Here is a 25327-nt window from a genome sequence, read left to right as displayed (position 1 = left end):
ATGGAGCATCATGGTGGGAATTGTTTATGACGCTAATGTACTGACTGCCTTGTTAGGGATGATTACTGCATAATGAGTTTGAGCTAATCAATGAAACCCATCCCACTTCGCCCATAATCCTGTATGAAACAATACTACAGTTTCTGTTCAAAGCTCTCAAACTGCATTTCTTGAAATTATAGTTTTATTTCATTTTATTAGCTTTTAATGAGCCTTACTGATAAATTGAGGGTAAATGAATGCTGTTTGTTTTTTGTGTGTTAAAGGGAGTCAGTTGGCTGTGATGTCATGGGTTTTCAGTGTTTTTAGCGTATTGCAGAGCTAATCTGTGGCCTTCCTGGCTGTGCTACACAACTAAACCAACTTCCCTTCCTTTGTCCACAGTACCAGGGAGCACGTGACCCCGGAGATGAACAAGCTTCGTCAGAGCCTGAGGAGGAAGAAGCCCACCTACGTGCCAGAGGCCAGCAGACCGCATCAGTGGCAGGCTGACGAGGAGGCTGTACGTAAGGGCAAATGTAACTTCCCTGTTCGGGTGAGTATCCAAGATCGGTTCAGTTCTGGTCCATTCTTGAAACAGTAACAGGAATATTTTACTATAAACTCGCATCATAACCATGATAAACAGTATAATTCTGCATCATTAAGATTTGTCAGTATTTAAAAGGTAAAAAAAAATAAAAATTCTGTTAATGAAAAAAAATCAAATGTGTGTATATATAGGTATATGACAAAATGTCACAAGGTCATGAATGTAATGTCCCATTTTAGGTGAGGAGTAACTTTACTCTGCGTATAGAGTGACATGATCCTCAGCTAAATAAATCAGAGGGCCATGCAAAAGGGCAAATGAAAGCTTCCTGAGTTGAGGCCTGGACCACAGTACTTAGTTAACACAACTTGTGTCATTGCATTCTGTTTAATGGTGCTCAGCAATAACAGGTACACTGGATGCTGAAAGGAATAGTTAGGAAAATAGGAATAGGAAAATTTGCTTGTTGGAGCCAGGATGTGATTATCTTAGCTTAGCATAAAGACCGGAAACAGGGGGGAGCAGCTAGCCTGGCTCATTATGCTAAGCTAAGCCAATTGGCTGCTGGATGTAGCTTTATATTCGGTGTACAGATATAAGACTGTTATCAATCTTCTCATCTAACTGTCTGCAAGAGAGCAAATAAGCATATTTTTCAAACTGGTCTTTCAAAAACACAAGATGCCTCATTTGATTTTTTGGGGCTTTTCCCTTTATTTGAAAGTGGATATACATGAAAGGGGGAGAGAGATGGGGGATGACACGCAGCAAAGGGCAGTAGATCAGATTCGAACCCTGCGCCGCTGCAGGACTCATGGGGACCAGAGGCGAATGCTCTTACTGGGTGCGCTAGAGGCCACCCCTCATTTGATTTTTGAGATTATAATGGGCTGGGTATGAGACAAAAATATTTATCGCTGTAGCTTTTAATGTCCATCTTATCAAAAAGGTAAATTAAGGGAAATACACCAAAAATTGACATGGATTGTATATATTGTAAATTGACTGTATCAAACAAACATTGCAGAGTTTGGTATCAACATTGACCATTGACCTTTGTGTATTGGTTGCATGTCATATTGGCAACATGGGTATTTAAGCTTTTGCTATTTATTTAGTTGTGTCCAATACATTTTTTATCCTTATCGAAACCATGTGGTAGTTAAAGTGCCTTGAATGCCTCATATGCAATCAGTTCACATAATGGACATTCTTGATGGCCCCATTTACTGATAACCAGCTTCAGTCTGAGTGTGTAGCTGTATGCCTATTGCTGAGAGTCAAAATGATTTGTTGAAAGGCTGGAGAGACAATGACGGTAAGAGATGGAGGAAAGAGAGGGAGTAATGACTGATTGATTGTGGGGTTGTAGATTAGGGAGACCACAGGAAATGACAGGGAGAGGGATAAGGGCACACAGAGAGGACGGAGAGACATTGTAAGATATATTATGAGAGAGCGAGAGAGATATAGAACTGAATAAGAGAAGAGCTGCATACCGAATGAAAAAGAAAAATCCAAGTCAGAGAGAGAAAGATAACAAAGGAAGAGAAGAGTGTTAGAAAAGGCAGTGTGAGTGGCAAGCTAAGGTAATATGGTCCTGATGGTAATGCTCCACAGAGTTCGTGATGAGAGGGGCAGCAAAGTGGAGCTTGGAGCTTTTCTTTCCTCCTCGTTCCCCTGTTCCTTTTTTCTTTCTTAAATCTCCGCCTTCTCTCCATTTTCACTCCAAATGTATTCACAAGTCATGCACTATTAATGCCCCTTTAAGAGCTGCTGAACTGTATCAGAGGAAAGAAAACCGTGTTCTTGTGCTCAGTCAATGCTGAGAGAAAAGTTGACTTTTAGAAAAGCAAGGAGTTTGGAAAGTTTTGAAAAAGGGCCTGCTGGAAAGTTTACCTAGTGAACCAAACACACACAAATATTACATGTGTCCTCAGCAGTCATCGTTGTTTTGTTGATTGATTTTTTTTCTCCATACTTGCTCGCACCTACCACCTTCGCTTCCTCAGGATATGGAAAGTAATATAGACAGAGTGTATAAGTCCTGTTATACTTGTGACATTAGCATGTATGACACTATGCTAGATGTCTACCTTAGAGCAAAAACTGTATTACATACAGTAAACAGGCAAAACTTCACTCAAGAACATGTGTGAGTACAGGAGTATTATTATTTACACCAATGTCTCTCTGACAAATATTAAGTGCATCAACGTGTGGAATTTTCCATCAAATCAGGCTTCACCTCTATCAGCTGTCACCAAGACACTCACGTCAAACTGATCAATGATCATAGAACCTGGTAACCATTAGCAATATTCATTAAACAGTCACAAACATGCAGCAACAGTGTGAGCTGTCTTACCATAAAGTAGCCGTTTTCTCCTCACCAGTTTCTGCGCAAAACCATTCACCACCTCATTCAAATCCAGGGCTCTGACTAGATTGCTAGATGCTAATTTCTAATCATTCACTCTGAACATTTTCCACTCATTACTGATTTGTGCAGTTTATAAAACAAAAACAACTTCTCATGTTAATTTCCTCACAAGCTCTCAGTCATTAATTCTAGGTTCTCTTCCCCACATGCGTGTGCATCTAACGATGACACCACTTGAACAACTGTCTATTCTTGTTCTGCAAGCTCAAAACAAGAGGTATTTTAGTTCAGGGAGCAATCTTCCTAAAACTCAGAGCTCTCCATAAAACGGAGATTCTACGGGGGAGTTTTAATTGTGTCCCTGTGGGCTCTCCGTACACCACAGAGCAGACCACTGTAGAGACAACAAATGGGGATGTGAGGCTATAAATTATTTCAGTCCCTCTCTCTCTCCTGTCCTTATTATCAGCAGCAACATGCAGCTGTAAATCCAGTATGGGTGCTTATTACTGTAGCTACTGTACTTACCTTAGTTATAGTACTCATAGAAATACTGATAGGGACTAATGAGGCTTTGTTTGCTTTTATGTCATGTTGTTTCTTTCTTTTCAGTTCAGTCAGAAAGAATCAGCATATGTTTGTTTCTTTTGTCTATTAACATTTCTGCTCTCTTTTATCTGCAGTACCTGGGGTTGGTCGAGGTGGAGGAGTCGAGAGGAATGCACGTATGCGAGGATGCAGTGAAGAAACTAAAAGTTGTAAGTATCCCACACATGCCTCGTGTGTGTGTGTGTGTGTGTGTGTGTGTGTGTGTGTGTGTGTGTGTGTGTGTGTCTGCGTTAGTGCTGCAGAACTAGAGGTTCATTTCATTGTGTGTGAGGCAGTTAAAATACTCACCCTAAGGATCTACAAACTTCACTGGAGCTCATTACAGACCCAGTTGCACAAAGCTCATGCAATAAGATATCGACCAAAGGAACGCACAGGCACACACACACACACACACACACACACACACACACACACACACACACACACACACACACACACACACACACACACACACACACACACACACACACACACACGTTCAATACTGTACGTGACCTTCTCTTCTTGTTATTTTCTCTTCTTTACCACTTTCATCTCCCTCATCACCCTCCATGGTGGGTCTTATTCCATATCTGTCTGATCCCAAGATCTAGGCATATGGGAACATAAACACATATACATACACACACACACACACACACACACACACACACACACACACACACACACACACACACACACACACACACACACACACACAATTTGCCTCCCTGGGTAGCTGGATTTGTACAGGAAGCGTGTGAAAAGAGTGACACAGACGGCCACACACACACTTGGCAGTGAAGAATACAGGAGTCTGTGTCACTTTCTTCACAGTTTTCACATGTGTAACCTTGGCTTTTGCTTTTTTGATAAAACTGGAATTAAGCTTGACTTTCATATAAAAATCAAGTTGTCCAACAAAACTGCAGAGCACCACATTTTCTACATTTAGTGTACACTCATCCTAAACCTGATTCCCCCAAGTAGGATTGTAACTTTATCAACAAAAGACACCACTTTGTCAGAAAATCTCAGTTAACTGAATCACAGCCAGGAGAAATGTTTCATACATTCATTGTGTCCCTCTCCCCTCAGCACCATTTCCTTTCATGTGTTTTTCTCTTTTGATTCTCCCCGCTGGATCAACTCTATTTTCTTTTCCATCAGCATCTTTTTTTTGCGCCGTTCTCGTCTCTCTGCAGTTGTTCACACTGAAAACTTTTTACCAAAGTTATCTCTTTCTTTTGATTCCCCCGCTCCACCTCCTAATTTAGCTTTCCTCTCCTCCACTCTTTTCTCTCCATCACTTTCAGTTTCTTTACATCTATTCTCACTCCCACTGTCTTCCTCTCAATGGGATTATGCAGAAATTGAGGCTTCTTGTCGCCTCACTGTGGGTTTCAAAGCCATTTCCTGCAGTGCTCTGGCTTTCGTTTCCCTTACTCACACACACATACACACACACAGGCTTCCACACTCACATGGAGTCATTGCTTTTTTACGTTGTATATTTTTAGCCCGGCCCATGCTGAGTGTGTTATTAGCTCTGCCTGGTGCCCTCCTCTGGAGAAATGATTCTTCATGCCAGCTGGCACAGTTTTTACCTCTGCCCGCCTCTCCTCTGTTAACCCACCACTACCTCATCTGCTCTTAAGTATGTAATGATCACTTTACATAACTATGAGTAGTAGTAAAAGTGGCTTGTAGCTTGTTGATCACACCTCTGCAAAAATGAAGGAACATCTGGTGAAATGGGCAAATGATTTATATACATTTACTATGCAACTTGGTCACTTGCCTCTTGAGTTCTACATGATTTACTCTACTACTGCTACGTTTCTGTCTTTCCAGAGTGGGAAAAAGACAGTCAAGGCAGTATTGTGGGTTTCAGCAGATGGACTCAGGGTGGTGGATGACAAAACTAAGGTAAACAAACACATTATTTGTGTGTGTTCGTGTTCGTGTGTGTGTGTGTGTGTGTGTGTGTGTGTGTGTGTGTGTGTGTGTGTGTGTGTGTGTGTGCCGCATCCTTCTCCTTGTTTCATCATCCCCTCTGTCTTCTCTTTCTATCTACCTCTCCAGTCATGTGGCAACAATGACAAAGAGGGAAGGTGTGTGTCTTACAGTCATGTACAATACACACCACACAGGTATTCAATCTACGCCTTTATTCTTAAGCAAACAAACAGTGTCCAATCATCTTTGCAGCAGCAGGATCTTCTTTCTTTTATATTCTTATATTCAGTTAAGACATAGAGATATTTTCCATCCTTAGACCACCAACAAAAGACTTTTTGTCCCAGTTTGATGACACCACCTTAAGGCTGACGACAGAAGGTTAGACCATGCATCTACAGTCTTGATGCTCCCAGGCTGGTTTGGGCGCGTGTGTGTGTGTGTGTGTGTGTGTGTGTGTGTGTGTGTTCGTGTCTGCAGTTTCAGAGTGAGTGCAGCTTGCTGTGGCTCTATTAAAAGCCGAGCAGAATAAAGAGCAGCAGAGTATAGAGGACAGAGTGAGTTCAATGGTGCAGCCTCTTTCTCTCGCTTGCCTTTTTATACGTTAGAGGATGCACACATGGCCTCACCTCTCCCACTGCTCCCCCCACTTTAATCTCCCTCCTTCCTTAACCTTCAGTGATGTGTCTCTTCTAAACATATTAAAGGATAAGGCTGGAAATATATTATATTGTTATTATTATCAACAAATCTCCAAACCAACAATGAATTAACACTGGGTGACATGTTCCATTATTACGATGATCATTGCCAATGTAGTTTATTTTGAGTTGATCCCTGGTGCCTGAAATACTTATACCAGTGCGCCGAAACAGTATTAACCTGCATGTAAAAAATAATCCCCAAATAATGCACTATTTCTTCCTGGTTGAGTAATGTTTGCTAAAAACTATAGTGCTCAGCTGTTTTTAGGAAATGATTTAGCCTTTCTTAAAATTAAACTATATATTTGTAAGATCTACAGTTCTGCTCAGCTCTACGAAGCACTTTAACACCTTTTAATTCATTGCTTTGTTTTTACGGTCAGGAACTTTACGGTTTTTGAATCATTCTCCCTGCTCTCATCAGCATAGTGTCCAGCACCTTGTTGTTTTCAGCAAAACATCTCTGATAAACCCAATGTACACTCCTTGCCCAGCACCAAACGACAGACAGACAGACACACAGTTAGTGATGTGCTGTCAAAAGGTTCAACATATTAAGATTTGATTAGAAACCCAGCAGTGACAACCCTTACAGTCCTCCTTTCATTCTCGCCTCTTCATCACCTTTTATCATCAGCTTAGCCTCCATCTATGAATCAGCAAGCGCACCTAATAACACCCACACAACCACTATTCACTTTCCCACCATCAGTGAATGTACTGTATATATGTATGTGTGTACAATAGAGACAGCAGCTCTGCATGACCTTTTATAATGCATCAATAGAAAGAACTGGTGAAGTCTTCTTTGTGTGCTCAAGGCAGAGAGACTTGTCTGTGTAGATGAGACACTCTGAGTCACATTCTGCTGCCTGGTATTATTCCTTTCAGTGATTTTGGGACATGATTTGAGTCACCTTTAGCCACAAACAGATTTGCTTCCTGCACATTTTATAAAAAAATACAGCTTACATGAGCATACTGAATCATAAAAAAAGAAAACACACCAACACATAAAGTACCGCTAATATGTGTTTCTAGTAACACAGAGCAACTAACTGTACCAGTGATGAAGAAGCACACAAAAAACACATTGCTCTCTGCTCAGCCTTTCACCTCGGTACCAGCATCCCCCTTCATTCACTAATTGGCCCACAATGAATGGACTGTTATTCTTCCAACTCTTTCTCCTTCTTTTCTCCCCCTTTCCCGTCCTCGTCCACCCTCTTCCTCTTTCCTCATCCTCCCCTCTCTTTGTTTTTGGCGACACTGGAGGAGAGGGAGGAAGTGCGTGGATGAGTGTGTGAACCCTCTCTTCCCTCTCTTCCCTTTCTTCTCCCTCTCGTCTCTTGTTTTCCTTCTCTTTCTGTTTTTGGTGAGTCAAAGAGGTGAGCCGCCCAGGGGCTCCTTAATGTACACAGAGAAAGAGAAGGGCCCTCTTTTTGTTTCCTCTTTCATGACTATAGACACTGAGACAGGCTGAATAACCCTTTTATTGAAGGAAGGGCAAGTGAAAGATGAAAAGAGGGTTCAGTGTCATTAGACTGTAGTCACTTTCTTTTCTGTCATTGGTGGATGTGTAAATAGGTCGGAGTGAGAGGGGTTTCATGGGGTTAGCTGAAAGCAGTGTGTCAAGTACTGGATCAGTCCACCAGCTGTTATGCTCAGTACTGAAGCTATATTTCCTGCCTGCCATCAGTTAAGCTGCTGTTAGAAAGATAAAACCATGTCAGTTATGATTTGATGCAATCTATCTGCTGAAACAATTCAATTGACTTGACTGTATTGTGTGAGCTGTCAAATCTGATTGTCTCTCACCTCTCTGTCTCTTGTTCTGTTTCTCTCTTTCAGGACCTTATTGTAGACCAGACCATAGAGAAGGTTTCATTCTGCGCCCCCGATCGTAACTATGACAAGGCCTTCTCCTACATCTGCCGAGACGGTACTACCAGACGGTGGATGTGCCATTGCTTCATGGCTCTCAAAGACTCGGTGAGGGGACAATTAACATTCCATCCACCCTTGAGGGATTTTCTCTATACTAGTTACAGAAGCTGCACTAGCTCTGCAATCACTCATTCAGCATTTCGGGCTGTCTGAAAAAATTAAATGTGTTATAAATTGGCATCCACTACAGAAATTACTTGCAATATTTGAATTTGAATCTTTATGAATTTTACAAAGTTAAACTGCAAACAATTGGTAAGCATACAAAGAACTACAGCTTCCATTAAAACATACCAGCGTGGCAGCACGGGCACTTATGTAAACGTAACTTAATTGCATCAACATAACATTCACAACATAATATTCACATATACTACACAATCTGCCGTGCACATATCATTTACTATAGACACATCAACCCATTGTATGTAGTACCAATCAACCAAGCACAGTTGGGGTTAGCTGTTTGCATTATTTATAACCTCTGATGTTTCCTTTTGACTGATCTTGGGATGAGGAGGTTGTAATTTAAAGCCAACTGCAATAGAAACAATGCCATCATGGTGCGTTGTGGTTTCAACCCAATGGTGGTTTCATCAGCTTAGACTGTAATTTGGATAATTTATGTGGACGCAGGAGAGCAGGAGAGCGCAGCACAGACCTTCGGGATTAGGAGAGGGGATTAGACTGAAGCCTGTGGAGTTATCTGTCCATCTCTGTCTGTGTCTGTTTCCACCACACTCTCCATATCTCTATGTGCTCATCTGAAACGGAACTGTCTCTCCTATAGCAGCCGTGGCTGTCTATAGAGAGAAAAGCAGAGGATGTTAGAGAGGTGGCTGGAAAGTAGAAATACATTGCAAAAGGCAGGCTGGAATTACATTCAGAGTCACGGAGCATGGACTCATGTTGACGTTTGACAACAGAAGCGATTTGAGGTGGATCATTGCACCCTAATTCAATCTTCACTGCGACAGCTGTATTGTATGTGAATGTATGAACTTAATTTGAAGGTTGACACAAACAACAATCATGCTTGATGCCTAGTAGAAAGCTCCACCATGAAGATCTGTAGAAAGAAAACACAGTCAAGACAGCTAACAATAAAGACTGTTTGAAGTGTGTAAACTTGTGTAAATTTAGTTGGAAATAATCAATCCAGATCAAGAGTAGATGTGACCTTGAAACCGTGTGTTTTTTGCTCCACCAGGGGGAGAGACTAAGCCATGCAGTTGGCTGTGCCTTTGCTGCCTGTCTGGAGAGGAAGCAGCGCAGGGAGAAGGAGTGCGGCGTGACGGCTTCCTTTGACGCCAGTCGCACCTCATTTGTGCGTGAGGGCTCCTTCCGCACTAACCCTTCCTGCCAGCAGAGCAGCAGCAGCGATAGAGATGACAAGCTGCAGGACAAGAAGAAAGGTAGGAGGGCATTTCAAAGTGTGCACACATACTGTACTCAGATGTGTCTTTCAAGTACTGCTTATACGGTGGGGAAATGTGAGTTGACCCTTAAAATGTTGAAATCGAAGCACATGGCAAGAAGGCATTTAATAATAGATCATCAATAGATTATGTATGGCAGTAATAAGGTTTGAACAGAAATGATCAGCACTTTCTTAAAATCAACTCACTTGTGCCTTTTGGACAATTTTGAAATCTGGTTTTTAACCTGCAAACTTCTACTTGTAATTGCTTTACATGATTGTACTTTCTTTTGCATCCTTATTATCCTAATTTATTTACCAAATCATTTTCCAAGTCAAAAAGTTTTAGTGTCTTTCTATTTTTTATGATGGTGTTGTTGTTTTGTTTTAGTCTTTGTCATTAGTCTCGATGTCATTGTAAATGAGGGCCCCCCTCAATGATTTCTCAAATATAAATAAATAAAGGTTGAATCATGCACCCATTTCCTTCTCCAGACCAACCTTCTGCTATTCCAGCCCTCCCACCTGGCACCGCCTCCCCACCCGAGGGTGCAGCCTCCCCCATGGAGCGGCCAGAGCCTGGCGGGCCTCACGCAATCCCTCGCCGCCACGCGCCCATCGAGCAGCTGGTGCGCCAAGGCTCGTTCCGGGGATTCCCGGCCCTCAGCCAGAAGAACTCTCCCTTCAAGAGGCAGCTGTCACTCCGCCTCAACGACCTGCCATCCACACTGCAACGCAAGACCGACTTCCAGGACAAGAACCCTGGTGAGTTGAGAAATTCTTGAAGTGACACTCGCAAATGCTGGTGACGGGACCTGCTGACCATCTGACCACCTGACCCTGGTAACTCATGTTTCCCGGGGTCAGAAGGCCGAACTTGATGCGCCAGATGGTGTGTTAACACAGAACCATCTGAGAAGCCATCATTGGAAACTGTTTAGAAAAGGGCAGGCACTTGATGATGTGTGATGTGGGATGACCCCTTTGCTTGTCTTTTATTTAGGTTGAACTGGCTTTGAAATTGCAATATGTAAAAGAGCTGGTGTTATTAGGGGTTATGCATTGTTTTATTTTTCAATTTATCTTAAGGATGTAGGGGAGGCTTTTTTAACTTAACTTAAAACCCAAGCCAGATCAGATTCAATATACAGAGATACATACATATACATATATATATATATATATATATATATATATATATATATATATATATGAATACATGTGTATATATGAATAATATATATGAAATCTAGGGTGGGGCAATAAAAAAGAAATTGCACAGCATAAGCCCCTCAACAGCAACAGAGTTGGTGCCTGCCTAGTGCCAGTGGTAGAGTGTCTTGAAAGTTCGATAAAAAGGATACCACATTTTCGAATGTTTGCCATAATTTTAGCAATTGCTAATTGAACCTCTAATGTGTGATTTGGTGGCTATGTGCAAATGACTGCTCTGTTGATGTATTAATGTACACCAATTTTTTTTTGCACTTTTTGTTATTTGTTGAAAGTAACTGGCAGATGAAAAAGGCTAATATTAAGCCATGACATTAACATTCATTAACATTGGTCTTGTTTCTAGAGGTAATTGGTCCATATTTAATTTACACGTAGTACCAAAATGCCTCTCCAATACCCACTGTGAAATCAGATGAGATCTCTACCTCAAACTCAAATCCCCAAATTGTTATTTGGTATTTCAAAGACGTCAAGGAACATTACTGCTGCCTCTACACACAAACAGAAAGTACATATTTGGCACTCTGCGTTCCACAGTTCCACATGCTTGTCTTCCATTGAATGCAGGCCAAGATAAAAAGCCGTAATGTGAAGTGCTATTATTATTGCTATTAACGCCAGTGCTGATGGCTGGGCCTGTGTGACTCTGAAAGCTCTTTTTACTAAGGACAATTTATAATAACTGACTTACCCCTCACAGGGGTAACACAGTGTGGTGCCACAGGATCAGAACGCTCAGTAGCGAGGCTGAGTATAGTCATTAGGAGAGATGAGAAAGTTGACTGGAGGACTCCTCTGACTGGAATACTAAACCACAACATTCAACTCCCACTTTCACTCATATTCGCCCCTTTCATTTCCGTCTCTTATTCTCCCATGGTGTTTAGTGTATCTCTCTACCTCTCTCTATCACACAAACACACACACACACTCTCTCACACACACACACAGATGCACACTGCCTCCCTACTCCCTTGTGACTTTCTGAACAATGTGTGTATTGATTTGCGAGGTCAAACAGCTGTCCTGGTTAGCCTTCAGCAAGCCCTCTGCCAGCCCTTAACCTGCCACTGCACTGAGAGAAACACACACACACACACACACACACACACACACACACACACACACACACACACACACACACACACACACACACACACACACAGTGAAATCTTTAAAAGGAGACCTTGAACTTGCATACAGCGCCCTCTGCACCCTCCAATATAATTCAAGGCCTGTAGCCACAAAATGCACAGAGATGAGAGAGATATACATGCATGAGAAAATTGGGCTTGTGAAGGTTTGGGGTTTGTCCCACAATGGGTCCATCTGTGGTAAACGTGTTCATTTGCTTCACTTTAATCCCACTCGTCTATACATTCATCCCTCTGCATGTGCGTGTGTTGTAAAACTTCACTACAATGTCAAAAATGTCATCATCAAACTCCTCTTTTTCAAGTGTTTTGGACAACTGTGCATGTAGAGCTTGCATGGTGTCGGCAAAAACAGGAAGGATGAGGGAGTGGAGGAGAGAAGGAGGGAATAGAGGAAGAAACTAAATTCTCTCTCTGAGGCCTTCGTTGTGAGGGGAGGGACCAGGGGACAGGAACAGGGAATCAGATATGGGATTAAGGACACTGAGGCACTCTGGAGGGGAAAGTTTAAAAAAGCTTTTATTATATTTCTTGGATAAATCATTAAAACAAGGCAATGCGTTTAGGCGTTGTATAAAATGTTTGCATTTGAACTGTGTCTAGGGGTGGAAGAAATATTCAGATCCTTTACTTAAGTAAAAGTACTAATACCACACTGAAAAAAATACTCTGTTACAAGTAAAAGTCCTGCATTAAAAATGTTACTTAAGTAAAAGTATGTAAGTAAGTATCATCAGGAAAATGTACTTAAAGTATTAAAAGTAGAAGTACTCAATGCAGAAAAATGCTCACATTTTAGAAACTGGAAATGGTCAAAAACGTTCTGTGTTTTATCATCTAATCATTTCAGCTGTAATTGTAGGCCTATATATTGTTGGGTAGTTTATTTTTTGACAAAACATCGTATTTTATAAACTGCATGTGTTTTGTGTGCAAAAATCTTAATTTGTAAAGTAACTAGTAACTAAAGCTGTCGGATTAATGTAGTGGATTAAAAAGTACAATATTTCTCTCTGAAATGTAGTGGAGTAGAAGTAGAAAATAGCATGAAATGAAAACACAAGTACAAGTACCTCAAATTTGTACTTAAGTACAGTACTTTGGCCAGTAGTCTATTGGCCAGTAGTCACATGGTCAGTAGGTAAAGAGTCACATGATTGTTGTGAACAGATAGTCACATGACATACCATATTCAGCAGTAAATCAATCAGCAATAATCAAACACAATATAAAGACAAAATTAGAAATTAACAAGGAAAGAAAACCGAGCAAAAAATACATACCAAACATTTAAACCTCTTTGGCAGAGCAGCCTATCCCATCATTTATCAGGACAAAAAAAATAATATACCAATCTTCTCTTTGTCTCTCAGCATTCAGGGAATGTATATGTATTTATATATGCGGTCTGTGCAGGAAAGGTTTAAAACTGTAGTCCAAACCAAAGTCAAGACAGGAACATTATGCCGCCTTATCTCTCGGATCAGTTACAGTTGGTCTATAAACATGGATAAACTAATAAAGCCAAATTCACCTCTGTCTGAGTCGTCTCAATGCACGAGACACACAAGACAATGACATAACCGGCTGAAATGTACATAGAATATGACGCTACACAGTTCAGCTTGGCCTGTAGACATGCTTGTGCACAATGCCATGTTTGTCTTAAGAATTGTGTGTTTTTGATGCTTTTTAGGTCAATAGTCTTCATCTGCTCCAGTTTCTATGCTTTTGATGCAAACTGGGTCTGTTACATAAATGAATAAAAAATAAAAAGTCTCCTCTTTTCGGTTGTTTGTTCCTATACTCAATCCTCTTTGTCTCCTATTCCACCTCTTCTTTTTACTTCTTCTTAATCTCCATTGTCTTTCTCTCTTTTTCCACCTCACCTCCCCTCTGTGTGTCCCTTTTTTGCTAGTACCAGAGATGGATATGGGGTTGCCAGACGAGGGAGACTGCGGTATCAACGCCCTGTGTAGCCAGATCAACACCTCCTTCACCAATCCATCGGAAGAGCTTTTCTCTAACCCCGCTTTGTCTGCAAATGGCCCGCCAACCTGCACTGTGCCCCCTGCCCTGCCTCCGCCACCTGCACCAATTCAGAGTAAGAAAGACTTCATCAGATCAATTCTTTTCAATAGTGCACTCTCTGACTTGAACTCAGTGGTGGGAAACGTATTACACTTATTCTAAATCTTTAACTTTATCCATCTAGGCACTTCTTCCTGGGCGCAGCCCGAGCCTCCACTCCACTCTCCCCCTCCTCCTCCTGTTTCCGTGGCAATGCAGATGCAGATGCAGATGCAGAGTGGACACAGACGCACACCCTCCGAGGCTGAGAGATGGTTGGAGGAGGTCTCAAAGGCTGTCAAGGCTCAACAAACCCCTCCTCCAGGCCCCACCATCCCTGGACCACCCTCCATGTCGTGTCAGCAGATGTCCAATCAGGCAGTCATATCAGCTGCTCCAGTGTCCACTGTCCCTATGTCCCTCGGCACCATGTCCAAACCTCTCCACTCAGGCCCCTCTGCTCACTCAGGTCAGGCGCCGATGCCCCTCCCACCCATGGTAATATCATCAATTCCTCTAATCCCAGGCCCTCCAGTGTCAGGCCCTCCTATGTCGCTACCTTCCATGTCCATTCCCACAATGTCCGGTCCGAGCATGTCTGGGGCCCCCATGATCCAGCCCTCCCTTCCTGGGCCCCCAGGCTCCCTTCCAAGCTCCATGCAACCTTTCCCCTTGGCTTTTGATACTACCCCAGCTCCTGTGGGAATGTTCGCCAGCCAGCCTGTCCAGCCGGCATTTGTGCCCATGCAGACCTACATGCCAGGCCTGGCCAGCAGTATGACATATCCCAATGCCAGCGTGCCTGTGGTAGGCATCACACCATCGCAAATGGTGGCTAATGTTTTCTGCACCGCTACAAGCTCATCTGGGGCAGGTGGAGCCATGGGCTCAGCCCTAGGAGGACCCAAAGTCGGGGCACTTGGAGCAGCCGGGCAGCACCATTCTTACCAAGGAGTACCTAGTGCAGTAGGACACCCTGGAGGGTTTTCCTCACCGGCATTCTCTCCCCCTCCGCCATTATCAACAGCCATTAATGGCCTCCCCACGCACAGCAGTGCCATGGCCCTACAGAATGGGAACTCCAACAGTGGCAGGAATGGTGGAAGCAGTAGTAGCAGCAGCTGGCCGCCAGAGGGCAGCCAGTTAACAGCTCCGGCGCCCAGCGATTCCCAAGACGATGATCGTTTTGAGGCCAAGTGGGCGGCATTGGAGGCCAAACCAGCACCTCAGCAGCCTGGGAATAAGGCACCAGCTGCAGCAGCCAACCCATTTTCAAACAATCTTCAAAAGACTTTTGAGATAGAGCTTTAAGTCTGAGTTGGCCTCTCAAAACTGTAGCTCTAGCCCTGGTGTTAAAGCCTGAGAATGGCCGGCTTAGAACGGGTTGCAGGTCCTTAAAATTAGCCTAGCAACTTCCTAAAAGCTCTCATAGGAGTCAATGTTATAATGATCTTAATTGCTTTCTTTACACTCCCATGAGAGCTTTAGAGGAAGTTGGCAGATAGCTGGTCTGCCATTGGAGGATCAGTTCTCTAGCTCACGACACTTGATGGACTGAATCCTTCCACTCCACCCGCTACTGACCTCTCTTCCCTGCTTTCACTTCTCTACTCTGGCTTTACTTGCTGCAAGTCCCTAGATGTGCCCCCCCTGAGGATATGTGTGTGTGTGTGTGTGTGTGTGTGTGTGTGTGTGTGTGTGTGTGTGTGTGTGTGTGTGTGTGTGGGAGGGGGGGGGGGGCAGCTAAGTGGTTTCTATCTTTAAAAGGGGACTCCACTCAGATGCATTCCAAACCCATGAGATGTTTTTTTCTGGAGATTTTGGTGGAGAATTTAGCAGATATGGCTACATCACAAGACGTGCAGAGAAGAGATTTGTTGACTGATGATCTTAGCCAAGCACAGCAAAAGTTTGGATATCTGAAAGGACTATGAAGGCAATGATGTAAGACCTGACTCAACCAACCTAAAAGGACTTACTGACTAATAGTAGAGATTTATGGCCAAATTATTTTATTTATTGTATTTTTATTTTAACAAGTTATGTATACTTTTACATTTTAAAGCAGTGTTTCAGGAGCGTGTTGTTTTTCCATCCCTTATATTTATTTTCGTTGAACTGTGAAGAGGAGGGAAACTAGGTAGCAGACTTGTGATTGGGCATCAGTGAAGGAAAAAGCATTGTGGGAAACTAAGTCATGTAATAGGAACCAAATAGTCAGGGCTGACAGTACAGCAGTGTGTAGTGTGACATGTGAAACAGTGTATATAGTGGCATGTTTCTTTCACCTGTTAGCCCTCACGTATATACGCTGCACTGCTGGTGAGGCCAGTTGAGTCAATATGGCTTCACTTTGGCTCTGTAGACCATTTCTATTGCTTAAGCCTATCTTCAAAGGTTACTGGGACATGATACATCACTTCAGGATATCCAGCACACAGACACTCTGGACAATACAGCACAAGGACTTCATCTTCTCCAGACAAACCCATGAAACTTTTAACAACTCAGTGGAAACACTATACAGCACTGTGCAACTAGTTGGAAAAAATGATGCACTACATTCCAACATTCGTAATCCTTTAATGTGTTCAAACACAGGGTATAGTCTCATCATGTACAGTATGATTGTGTATTCACCTCTATTGTACTACTGTATGCAGTAGCACTGCACTCATTACAGATTATGGAATTGATGATTAAAGGTAAAGAGAAGACGAAGATGAGCAGACATAAACCGAGGCATAGCAAATGAAAGGACTGAGTTAAATTAAGGATATATTCTGTATGCAGAATTATTATGGACATTTGATTGAGTATTAACAGGAAGAGAAAATATAGCAGAAGAATACAAAGTAGATTGCGAAAGGACGGATAATCTGTATGTGAGAGACTGAAGGAGAGAATGGAGTCATACCTTTTAAAGAATGAGATGGAGGAAGTCTGAAGAAAGGAAAATATGAAAAAAAGAGATAAGAGTGAGAAATGGAGTGTGTGAAAATATTGAGAACAAAGACACATTCATCACGTAGCCCACAACCTAAGCACTGTCTGCTGTTTTTTCATCTTTTTGTCTCAAGGCCGAGCCACTTCAGCATCATGTTCCTCAGCTTCTAAAACCCAGAGTGATCCCACTTTAAAAAGAGGTTGCTTATTATATAATTGCAGTCTCAGTCTGAAGTATGTGCAACTCAATAATGTCAACAAAGCTTTCTGTGTTTTTTACTTGCAGTTGAAATCACAAAAGAAGATGCAACATTACAAAGCTTACAGGTACATTACAGGTGGCTTCTGTATGTTATATAAAAACTGTAATCTGACCAGAGATGCTCCTGTTATGTTCCTTGGGAATTGAATTGTATGGATATGGACTGCCACTGATTAGGTTTCCTGCTCTTTAACTGCCCTTAGTTTAATTTATAGCATCTCGGCTCCGCCCAGGGTTTTTGTCCTTTGCTGTTTTCGGATGAATCAATATTTCTTTCCCATCAAAAACAAGTCCAAGTTGCTCTCTCTACCCTCCTCTCTCTACAAGACCAGACTGGTTCACTCATGAAATCAATGCTTGTATTTGATTGAAAATATATTTTTGCTCTCAACTCTTCTTTGCACGCCCTCCAAATTATAAATGTAGGTTAATTGTGTTCCGCGTTAAAGCAAACTAAATGACCTCATAAACTTGATTGTAAAACCATAGTTTAGTGATGGTAACAAAGCAAACCAGTGGAATTTATTTTTAATCTTTATTTACAGAATTTTTGTATTTAAACCTACATATTTGTATTGTAATTACATTGTACAAAAGATAAATAAAATAATATAATATTACTCCTGTTTATGTTTTGTAGGCGGTGGCTTTTTAGCTTTTCATTTTTTTCTTTCCTATCCTTCCTTTTGACCTTTTCATTCTTTCAATTGAGCTTTTCTTTCCTTTACGCTCACCTTCATTTTCTTTTCATTTCTGCCTATTTGGTTTAAAGCAATAGAGTTGCAAAGTGGGAGAAGCTATTTTGGGCGCCCCTGGTTCCAGAAGTAAACGTCCCATTCTTTTTTCCCATAATGATGTCAAAGTTGGAGCAATTCTACTGCTTGGATGGACATGAAAACATCAATACAAAAGATTAAGAACTCCATTTGTAAATGAGAATACGGAATGGTAAAAACACATCCGGAGCCAGCAACCCCTCCCTCACTCTATAGTTTAACATTTTGGGAGATTGTCTCGCTTTTTTGCTGAGAGTTAGATGTAAAGATCGATACCACTCTCATCTGTCTGTCAAATATGCTACAGCCAGGAGACGGATAGCTTAGCATAAAGACTGGAAACAGCTAGCCTGGCTCTGTTCAAGAGTAAAAGACTTGCCAAACAGCACCTCTGAAAATCACTAATCAACACATATCATAACATATTAATCAGTGAGCGTTAGAAGGTGGCATATTGGATATTTGTTTTTACTTTGGGAGAACTGTTTCCCCCTGCTTCCAGTCTTTTGCTACATACGCTAAGCTAATGAAGCTTCTGTCCAACTTCATATTTAACTTCTCATCTAACTCTCAGCAAGAAAGCAAATACAATTTCCCCAAACTATTCCTTTAAATCTATTATTGCTCATTAGTGTCAACTGCAAACAGTTGACACCTCATAGCCTTATTATATTATGTTATGGTATGGTATGTTATTCTTCTCCTTTTGTCTGTACCTTGTCTCTCTCCTCTCAGAGCCCCCACCCCCCAGCTCCTGGATGTAAACTGCTGTCTAACCAGTGCTGTCTTCCAGTCGGCCGGGCTGATCGGTGCTGCTGCTGCTGCAGCTCAGGTCACTAATAGAGGCAGACAAGGCCTCTTTTCTTCTTAAGGGCCGTGAGAATCGGGGTGGATGCACACACGCACACACACACTGAGCTCTTGAGCGGTGGTAGCAGTAACTCTCACCCCGTCATTGTCCTCTGATCTGAGGACAGAGTCAGCGAGTGTGTGTTGACGAGGAGTCAAAGAGGGAAGAGGGAAGATCAGCAGAGCTCTTAAACTGTTGAAAAACTCCAGTGGACAGAAACTTGTTTTCTGTAATTCATTCATCATGCATCATGTAGCTTATATGAAAGTTAAATCAAAGTCAGTGTTAATGAGGCCAAATTAGATGATTGCATGTTATGTAGGTTCCTTGTTCAGGGCTGTCTTTGTTGATTTTCAGTTTTTCAGGTGCTCTGGCACAATCATTGAATGAAAATCGTAATTCTCAAATCAATAGTTCATCACAACAATATATGCATTTTTTTTCTTGCTTTCACATAGAAGTAAAAAGTACAACTATCTTCAGTTGATCCAGCGATGCATTACATTAGCGTCTGTAGTCTGTGTGGATTACACAGCTTTTCTTACAATCTGTATAACTCTCATCCGTGTTCATCAACAGCCACATTGTCTAAATCTCCACATGCAAAATATTAAAGACAACTGTCAGGGCCCTTCAAACATAAATGTTTCATAGGTTTTAGTTAGGTGATAACTGAATTGATAACATTCATCTTTACAGTAAATTCAATTAGTAACATGTTCATCGTCAATGTTTTGTGCAATTTATGACATGGTCAAATTTACTTTACAGGTGCAGCTCCTCAACTATCATTTCTCAAACACCACACACACACACACACACACACACACACACACACACACACACACACACACACACACACACACACACCTTTTCATTGCCTGTCATCCAATCATTTCATGTTTTCTCTCCACCTTTCCATCAGCTATGTGCTGTATATGGTATATGCTATAGCTGTGGTGTAATCTACCGCAGCAGACGGTGTTAAAGCATTTAAGCAAGCATTAAATGAAACCACAATGCCTTGCTGATCAACTGTACATCAACTGTGAGTTTGTGCATAGGAGATAGAGATACTTGGTTGCCATGGCTACACAGTGAAATACTAATTTGTGACAGCTTGAAAGTGCTGTAGTCACCAACTACTGCTTACTATATGTAAAAATTAAAGTGCCAAAAGAAATGATAGTAGCTGAAAATGCAATATCATCCTAATGGATTCTCAAGGCGGGTAGGAAAAACGTGTGTATGTATTGGAGAACGTCCCCTGTTCTTTATTTGTGTTTTAAGGGCTTAATTTCCACATATGTATACAGCAGCCAGGTGCTTACATTTGAAGTTTGTGTGTTATTATCACTCAGAACAGATGACTTCAAGCTAATCATACCCGAGGGTGTTTGATTTTTGTGTGATGTGACTTATTGCAACTAATACTTGAAGAGAAGCAGAGATCTTTGAGTGTGGGAATAGAAAACGTTGCTGTGGGTTATGTTGTTTTGCTTCCAATTAGTGCTCTTCCTCTCTCTCTCTCTCTCTCTCTCTCTCTCTCTCTCTCTCTCTCTCTCTCTCTCTCTCTCTCTCTCTCTCTCTATCGCCACTGCTTTTAGTGAATGTCTGCAAAATGAAGGTTGTTGCCACTTTTAACTCTTACTCTGTATATATGTAGGTAATTAAATAGAGATGGAAAGGAAGGATGTGCCTGAATGTGATACAGTATGTGTGTCCATATGGTTCAAGAGTGTGTATGCGTGTGTGTTCGTCTGTCTGCGTGATGGCAACGTTTGATAGCACTATAAGCCTAGACTCAGTAATGGTGTTTGTGTAATGGGCCATGCCTAGATTGTCAGATCAGCACTGGATAATGCACACACACACACACACACACACACACACACACACACACACACACACACACACACACACACACACACACACACACACACACACACACACACACACACAAACACTGATTAAACCTTCTTATCACTACTTCATCACACAAAGGTAGAAACTGCATTGTATACACTACCGTGAGATCTGCTGATATTTCCTGCATTTTAAGTGACAAATTCTTTCAAGAATTATGGTACTCCAGCACTATTTCTTTATGTCTCTCTATGTTGCTGCACACACACATACACACACACACACACACACACACACACACACACACACACACACACACACACACACACACACACACACACACAGGAATGAATTTAGGGTTGGCAATGTGACCTTGCAGGTCTTGAAGATAGGAGGAAGTAATTACATTGATGAATTGCACGTGTTTGCAATTGATAAGTGCAGCAGCTTGCCTATTGTTTAGTATACAGCTGGTTCCAACAGAAATGACAGGAGCAGTGACGTAAATCTTAAGGATAACGCTGGAAAGATGTGAAGCAATGATTCATTGTAATGCTTGTGTACTGAGCAAACAAGCCATGGCATGCTTCCATGAAGGGGTTGCATGCATTGTGTGTGTGTGTGTGTGTGTGTGTGTGTGTGTGTGTGTGTGTAGAAATATGCACACGTCAAGAAATACTGACTTTGGCCCTCAGGGTTTAAGACAACCTCTGCCAGAGCAAGGGTACACATATGCACACAATCATTTACACACACACACACACACACACACACACACACACACACACACACACACACACACACACACACACACACACACACAAAGATTGTCAATAATATGAATAAATACTCTAATATTTGTCTTTCTTTTAAACTACATCTCTATTATCATGCTACAGTTAGCAATCTGATTACACTGTATTAATACAACAGTTTATGCTTATGCAATCATATACAGCTCCTCTAAGTGTTTGATAGTGATGATGCATTATGACTTGTGACATCATCACTGCAAACAATACTTGTATGTAATCATATACAGATCCAGTCACCTCTGGCTTTAGATGTGTGTCATGTGTAAGCCACTGTGGATTACAACTGTAGTTTAATAAATTTCTCTGCACCATTTTTATCATATCAGCTCTGCTGAATAACATGAATGAATAACTTAGTGGCAGAGAGGATGCAAATTTCTGACTTCCAAATAGGACAGCTTTATAGTAAAATCCCCTGCTGGGACTCAACCAGGACAGTTAACAGTAGGTGGTCTCATGTATAATTTACTATGGTGCAGCTACAATACACTGTTTCTGCTCATCTAGTGCCCCCCTGTGTAGAAACACTGTGTTGCAACATGAACCCAACAACCTCTTTTATGCTAGTACTACTAGATCACACCAGGTTCATCAAGCCAATACTCTTAGAAACTTTTGAGGCCTGTGTTTGACTGTACATGTCTTATGGCTTGCAGTGGTACCAGTAACCTTTACAGAAAGCTAAATGGCTCTAATATACAAGATGAATCAAGGCATAACATTGTGTGACAAACACTGTTTCACACTGATGGACACTTTCTCAGTATGACTCAGTAAGCTCAATATATTAGACTACTACCAATATTAACAGTGACTTCTATTGTTGTTTTGTTTCAATAACCATGTCTAAAATTCAATAATAACGTACAAATGCTATTAATAGTACTACTATTACCAGGACCTGGAAACTGAGACAGCCAAATGGAATTCTACCATCCATATTCCTACTGTTGGATGTCAAAATGTCTTCCGTGACAGGCCTATTAACTTCATCTGCATATAAACCACTGGCATCTATTTCTGAAATACTGCAATTTACCGGTACAAAAATCTAAATAATCGTGCAACTTCATTAACTAATAATTGCAATATTACACCAATGTTAATACCAGTTGCTCTGAATCTGGTAAGCTGGACTAGTCCTTTTAATTGTCTTTTTAAGCCTTGCATAAGCCAGCACCATCATATCATAGTTCCAACTAGAACTCTCAGATCTTTCATTGCACTTTTTTCTTTAGATATTCTTAATGTGGTGAGGCTGCTTTCTGCTTCGATGGCCCTAAACTGTGGCAAACACTCCCTCTGATCTAAGAACAGACAACTCCCTTACTATTTTTACATTTTAAGACCTATTTGTTTTTTAAATTGGACCCTTCATTTTGGGAATCCTATCTTGTCAGCATTTTACTTTAGATTTTTGCTATTTATATGTGTGTGTGTGTGTGTTTATATATATATATATATATATATATATATATATATATATATATATATATATATATATATATATATATATATATATATATATATTAGGTTAGTCAAAATAACGCAGCACTTCGACACTAATCTGAGAAAAAATAACGCGTTAAAAACGTTTGACCCGGAGCCGTTCTAGCCACCATTGGACTGTAAAATGAAGGAGGGAGACGAGAATGTGCTGCCTGGATCAATAATTGGAACATTTACTTGTAAAAATCTTCTTCCTGCCAACCCTGGCTACCGAAATCTGGTGCCACTGACATGTCTGGCGCTCTTCTCTCTCTGATGCTCTGGAAGACGATACAGGCAACACAAACACAGCTGCATGTGACACTAGTTAACACTATACTCAACAGCAGCTAACGTTAACCTACCGCTAGCTAGTAGCTGGATTATACACGGTTAAATGTTGACAGCTAACACTAAACGGTGTAAAGTTTGACTGTGTTTTACTGTAGAGGATTCAACACCGGTATGTAACAATCTGCAGCTGCCATCGGAGAAACAACACAGACAGTGTTCAACGAAACTGGTAAACTACAGCCTCGTGGTGCATTTAAAGTTATTGTAAATGTCCTTTTCCCATCTTGTGGTTGTTTTTGTCGTTCAACAGCAATTTACTAGTGAGATAAGTTATTGTTATTGTTATACATTATTATTAAATCATTTAATTTTGACCATATGGCCTTAGCAATAAACAAGCCGTTCTTTAATGTCACTGACTCTTGTTTAGTACCCTTATTTTTTCTTTTCTTTTTTTACTTTCTTAAAAAGTATCGGTTCAGGCACCGTTAATTATGTATGCAATTCATTTTGATTAATTAATCACAGAGTATGTAATTAATTAGATTAAACAGCCCTAAAATATATATATATAATATAAAAATAGACAAGCTCTCCAAACTCACAACTCCAGTACATCATTAAGCATAGAAATATTACTACTGACCATTTGAGAAAGGCTATGCATATTACCAATATTTTCTCACTCAGTGGTCATGATGGTATTGATGGCTGTGGTTCAGAGGTAGAGCGGGTCAGCCCTTAACCACAAGATTGGTGGCTCCTCAGTGTCTTGAGCAAGACACTGAAACCCAAGTTGCTCCCCAGACTCTGTATGTGGTTGCCCACTGCTACTAATACTTAGGATGGGTTAAATGCAGAGATTAATTATTTATTATTCGTATGTGACGAATAATAAAAAGCATCTTTTCTTCTGAAAACTGTAAATTACTGCAGAATATCTCTACTCAAGATAGAAAGAGTTGTCATAACCAAATAACATCAACTTGACAAAACCATGGTCATGATTGTGACCGATATTGAACACATAACAGTCATTTCATGTACTTGTTTCTACATGTACCTCTTCCAGTAGGCAGGCCTTTCAATGCTTCATGATGGATTTTTTCCACAGTGGTTTGGGGGGGACCACACACAGTAATAAGGCAGACACATGGAGCAATATAATTTATTGTAGCAGCACCAGAGTCACTCAGTCAAAACCTCTGCCTGTCCACACCAACACCAGAACAATCTTTCTACTACACTTCACTATGCGCTCTCTCTATCTACAACTTCACTTTTCACTCAAAATCAGTTTTCCAGCATGGTACCTTTAAAATGTGGCTGTTCTACAGTGAAGAATGAGCACTGTGTTGTGGTAGTTAATACAAATAAGACCATGATCTACAGCTGATCATCACCTCAAAGCCAACAACCAATAAAAGGAAGTTATATTTTTAGAAGTGTATCATTTTTTTTAATATACCTCATGCCTCTTATGTTGTCTTCCATTTAAATGTATTTACTTTGATGTGTGCTAAATCATAATAAATAGCATCTACAGTCTATATACAGATACTCCTGGCCCTCCTCTGTCTGACACTATGTGTATAATCTGTGAATGTGAGGCTAAAGTCAATTAATCCTTGAATAATTGGTTTGTAAAGGAAATGAGCACTGCTTCATGGATATTAGTCAGCGATCCATTAGAGCGCTGGACATTAGGGACCATGAACTTCAGATAACCTTGAACTGGATGTAGGAGAGAACTAGGAGAGACAGAGAGAAAGACATTATATTGGAAACACATCTGTATGTACCTGCCACCTGCTATTATGTAAATAGCAGCTCCACTGTTGATTCTCTGTGTAAATTAACTGGAGGCTAAACATACAAAGAAAAACAACAAAAGGTAAACAACAGACACGTGTGAGGCCAGGATGCAGTCTGAGACAGGACTTCACTTAAGCTCACTATAAGGACATCTAACATCAGTTGAGAATTACTCAATGGACTGGAAATTAAATAAATGAAGACTAAATAGAAGTGACT

At 41.1% G+C, this 25327-nt stretch overlaps 1 protein-coding gene across 3 annotated transcripts in view; it reads left to right on the top strand.

The window, feature by feature from the left end:
• The window catches only part of numbl (NUMB like endocytic adaptor protein), a 54369-nt gene extending 36961 nt beyond the window's left edge, over window positions 1-17408 (top strand). For 2 of the 3 annotated variants that reach the window (XM_078246693.1, XM_078246691.1), the window contains exons 2-9: window positions 385-535; window positions 3599-3673; window positions 5361-5435; window positions 8021-8161; window positions 9327-9531; window positions 10032-10301; window positions 13845-14030; window positions 14142-17408. In XM_078246693.1, the coding sequence (XP_078102819.1) occupies window positions 410-535; window positions 3599-3673; window positions 5361-5435; window positions 8021-8161; window positions 9327-9531; window positions 10032-10301; window positions 13845-14030; window positions 14142-15307 (2244 nt within the window). In that variant the 5' untranslated portion in view covers window positions 385-409 and the 3' untranslated portion in view covers window positions 15308-17408. The remainder of the gene's footprint in view (window positions 1-384; window positions 536-3598; window positions 3674-5360; window positions 5436-8020; window positions 8162-9326; window positions 9532-10031; window positions 10302-13844; window positions 14031-14141) is intronic. The other variant, XM_078246692.1, reaches the window with a different exon arrangement.
• The last annotated feature ends 7919 nt before the right edge of the window (window positions 17409-25327 follow it).

The sequence above is a fragment of the Sander vitreus genome, chromosome 3, assembly GCF_031162955.1.
Source record: "Sander vitreus isolate 19-12246 chromosome 3, sanVit1, whole genome shotgun sequence".
In the NCBI taxonomy this organism is placed as follows: domain Eukaryota; kingdom Metazoa; phylum Chordata; class Actinopteri; order Perciformes; family Percidae; genus Sander; species Sander vitreus.
The sequence above is the reverse complement of the archived record's forward strand: the minus strand, read 5'-3'. Positions and strand labels throughout refer to the sequence as shown.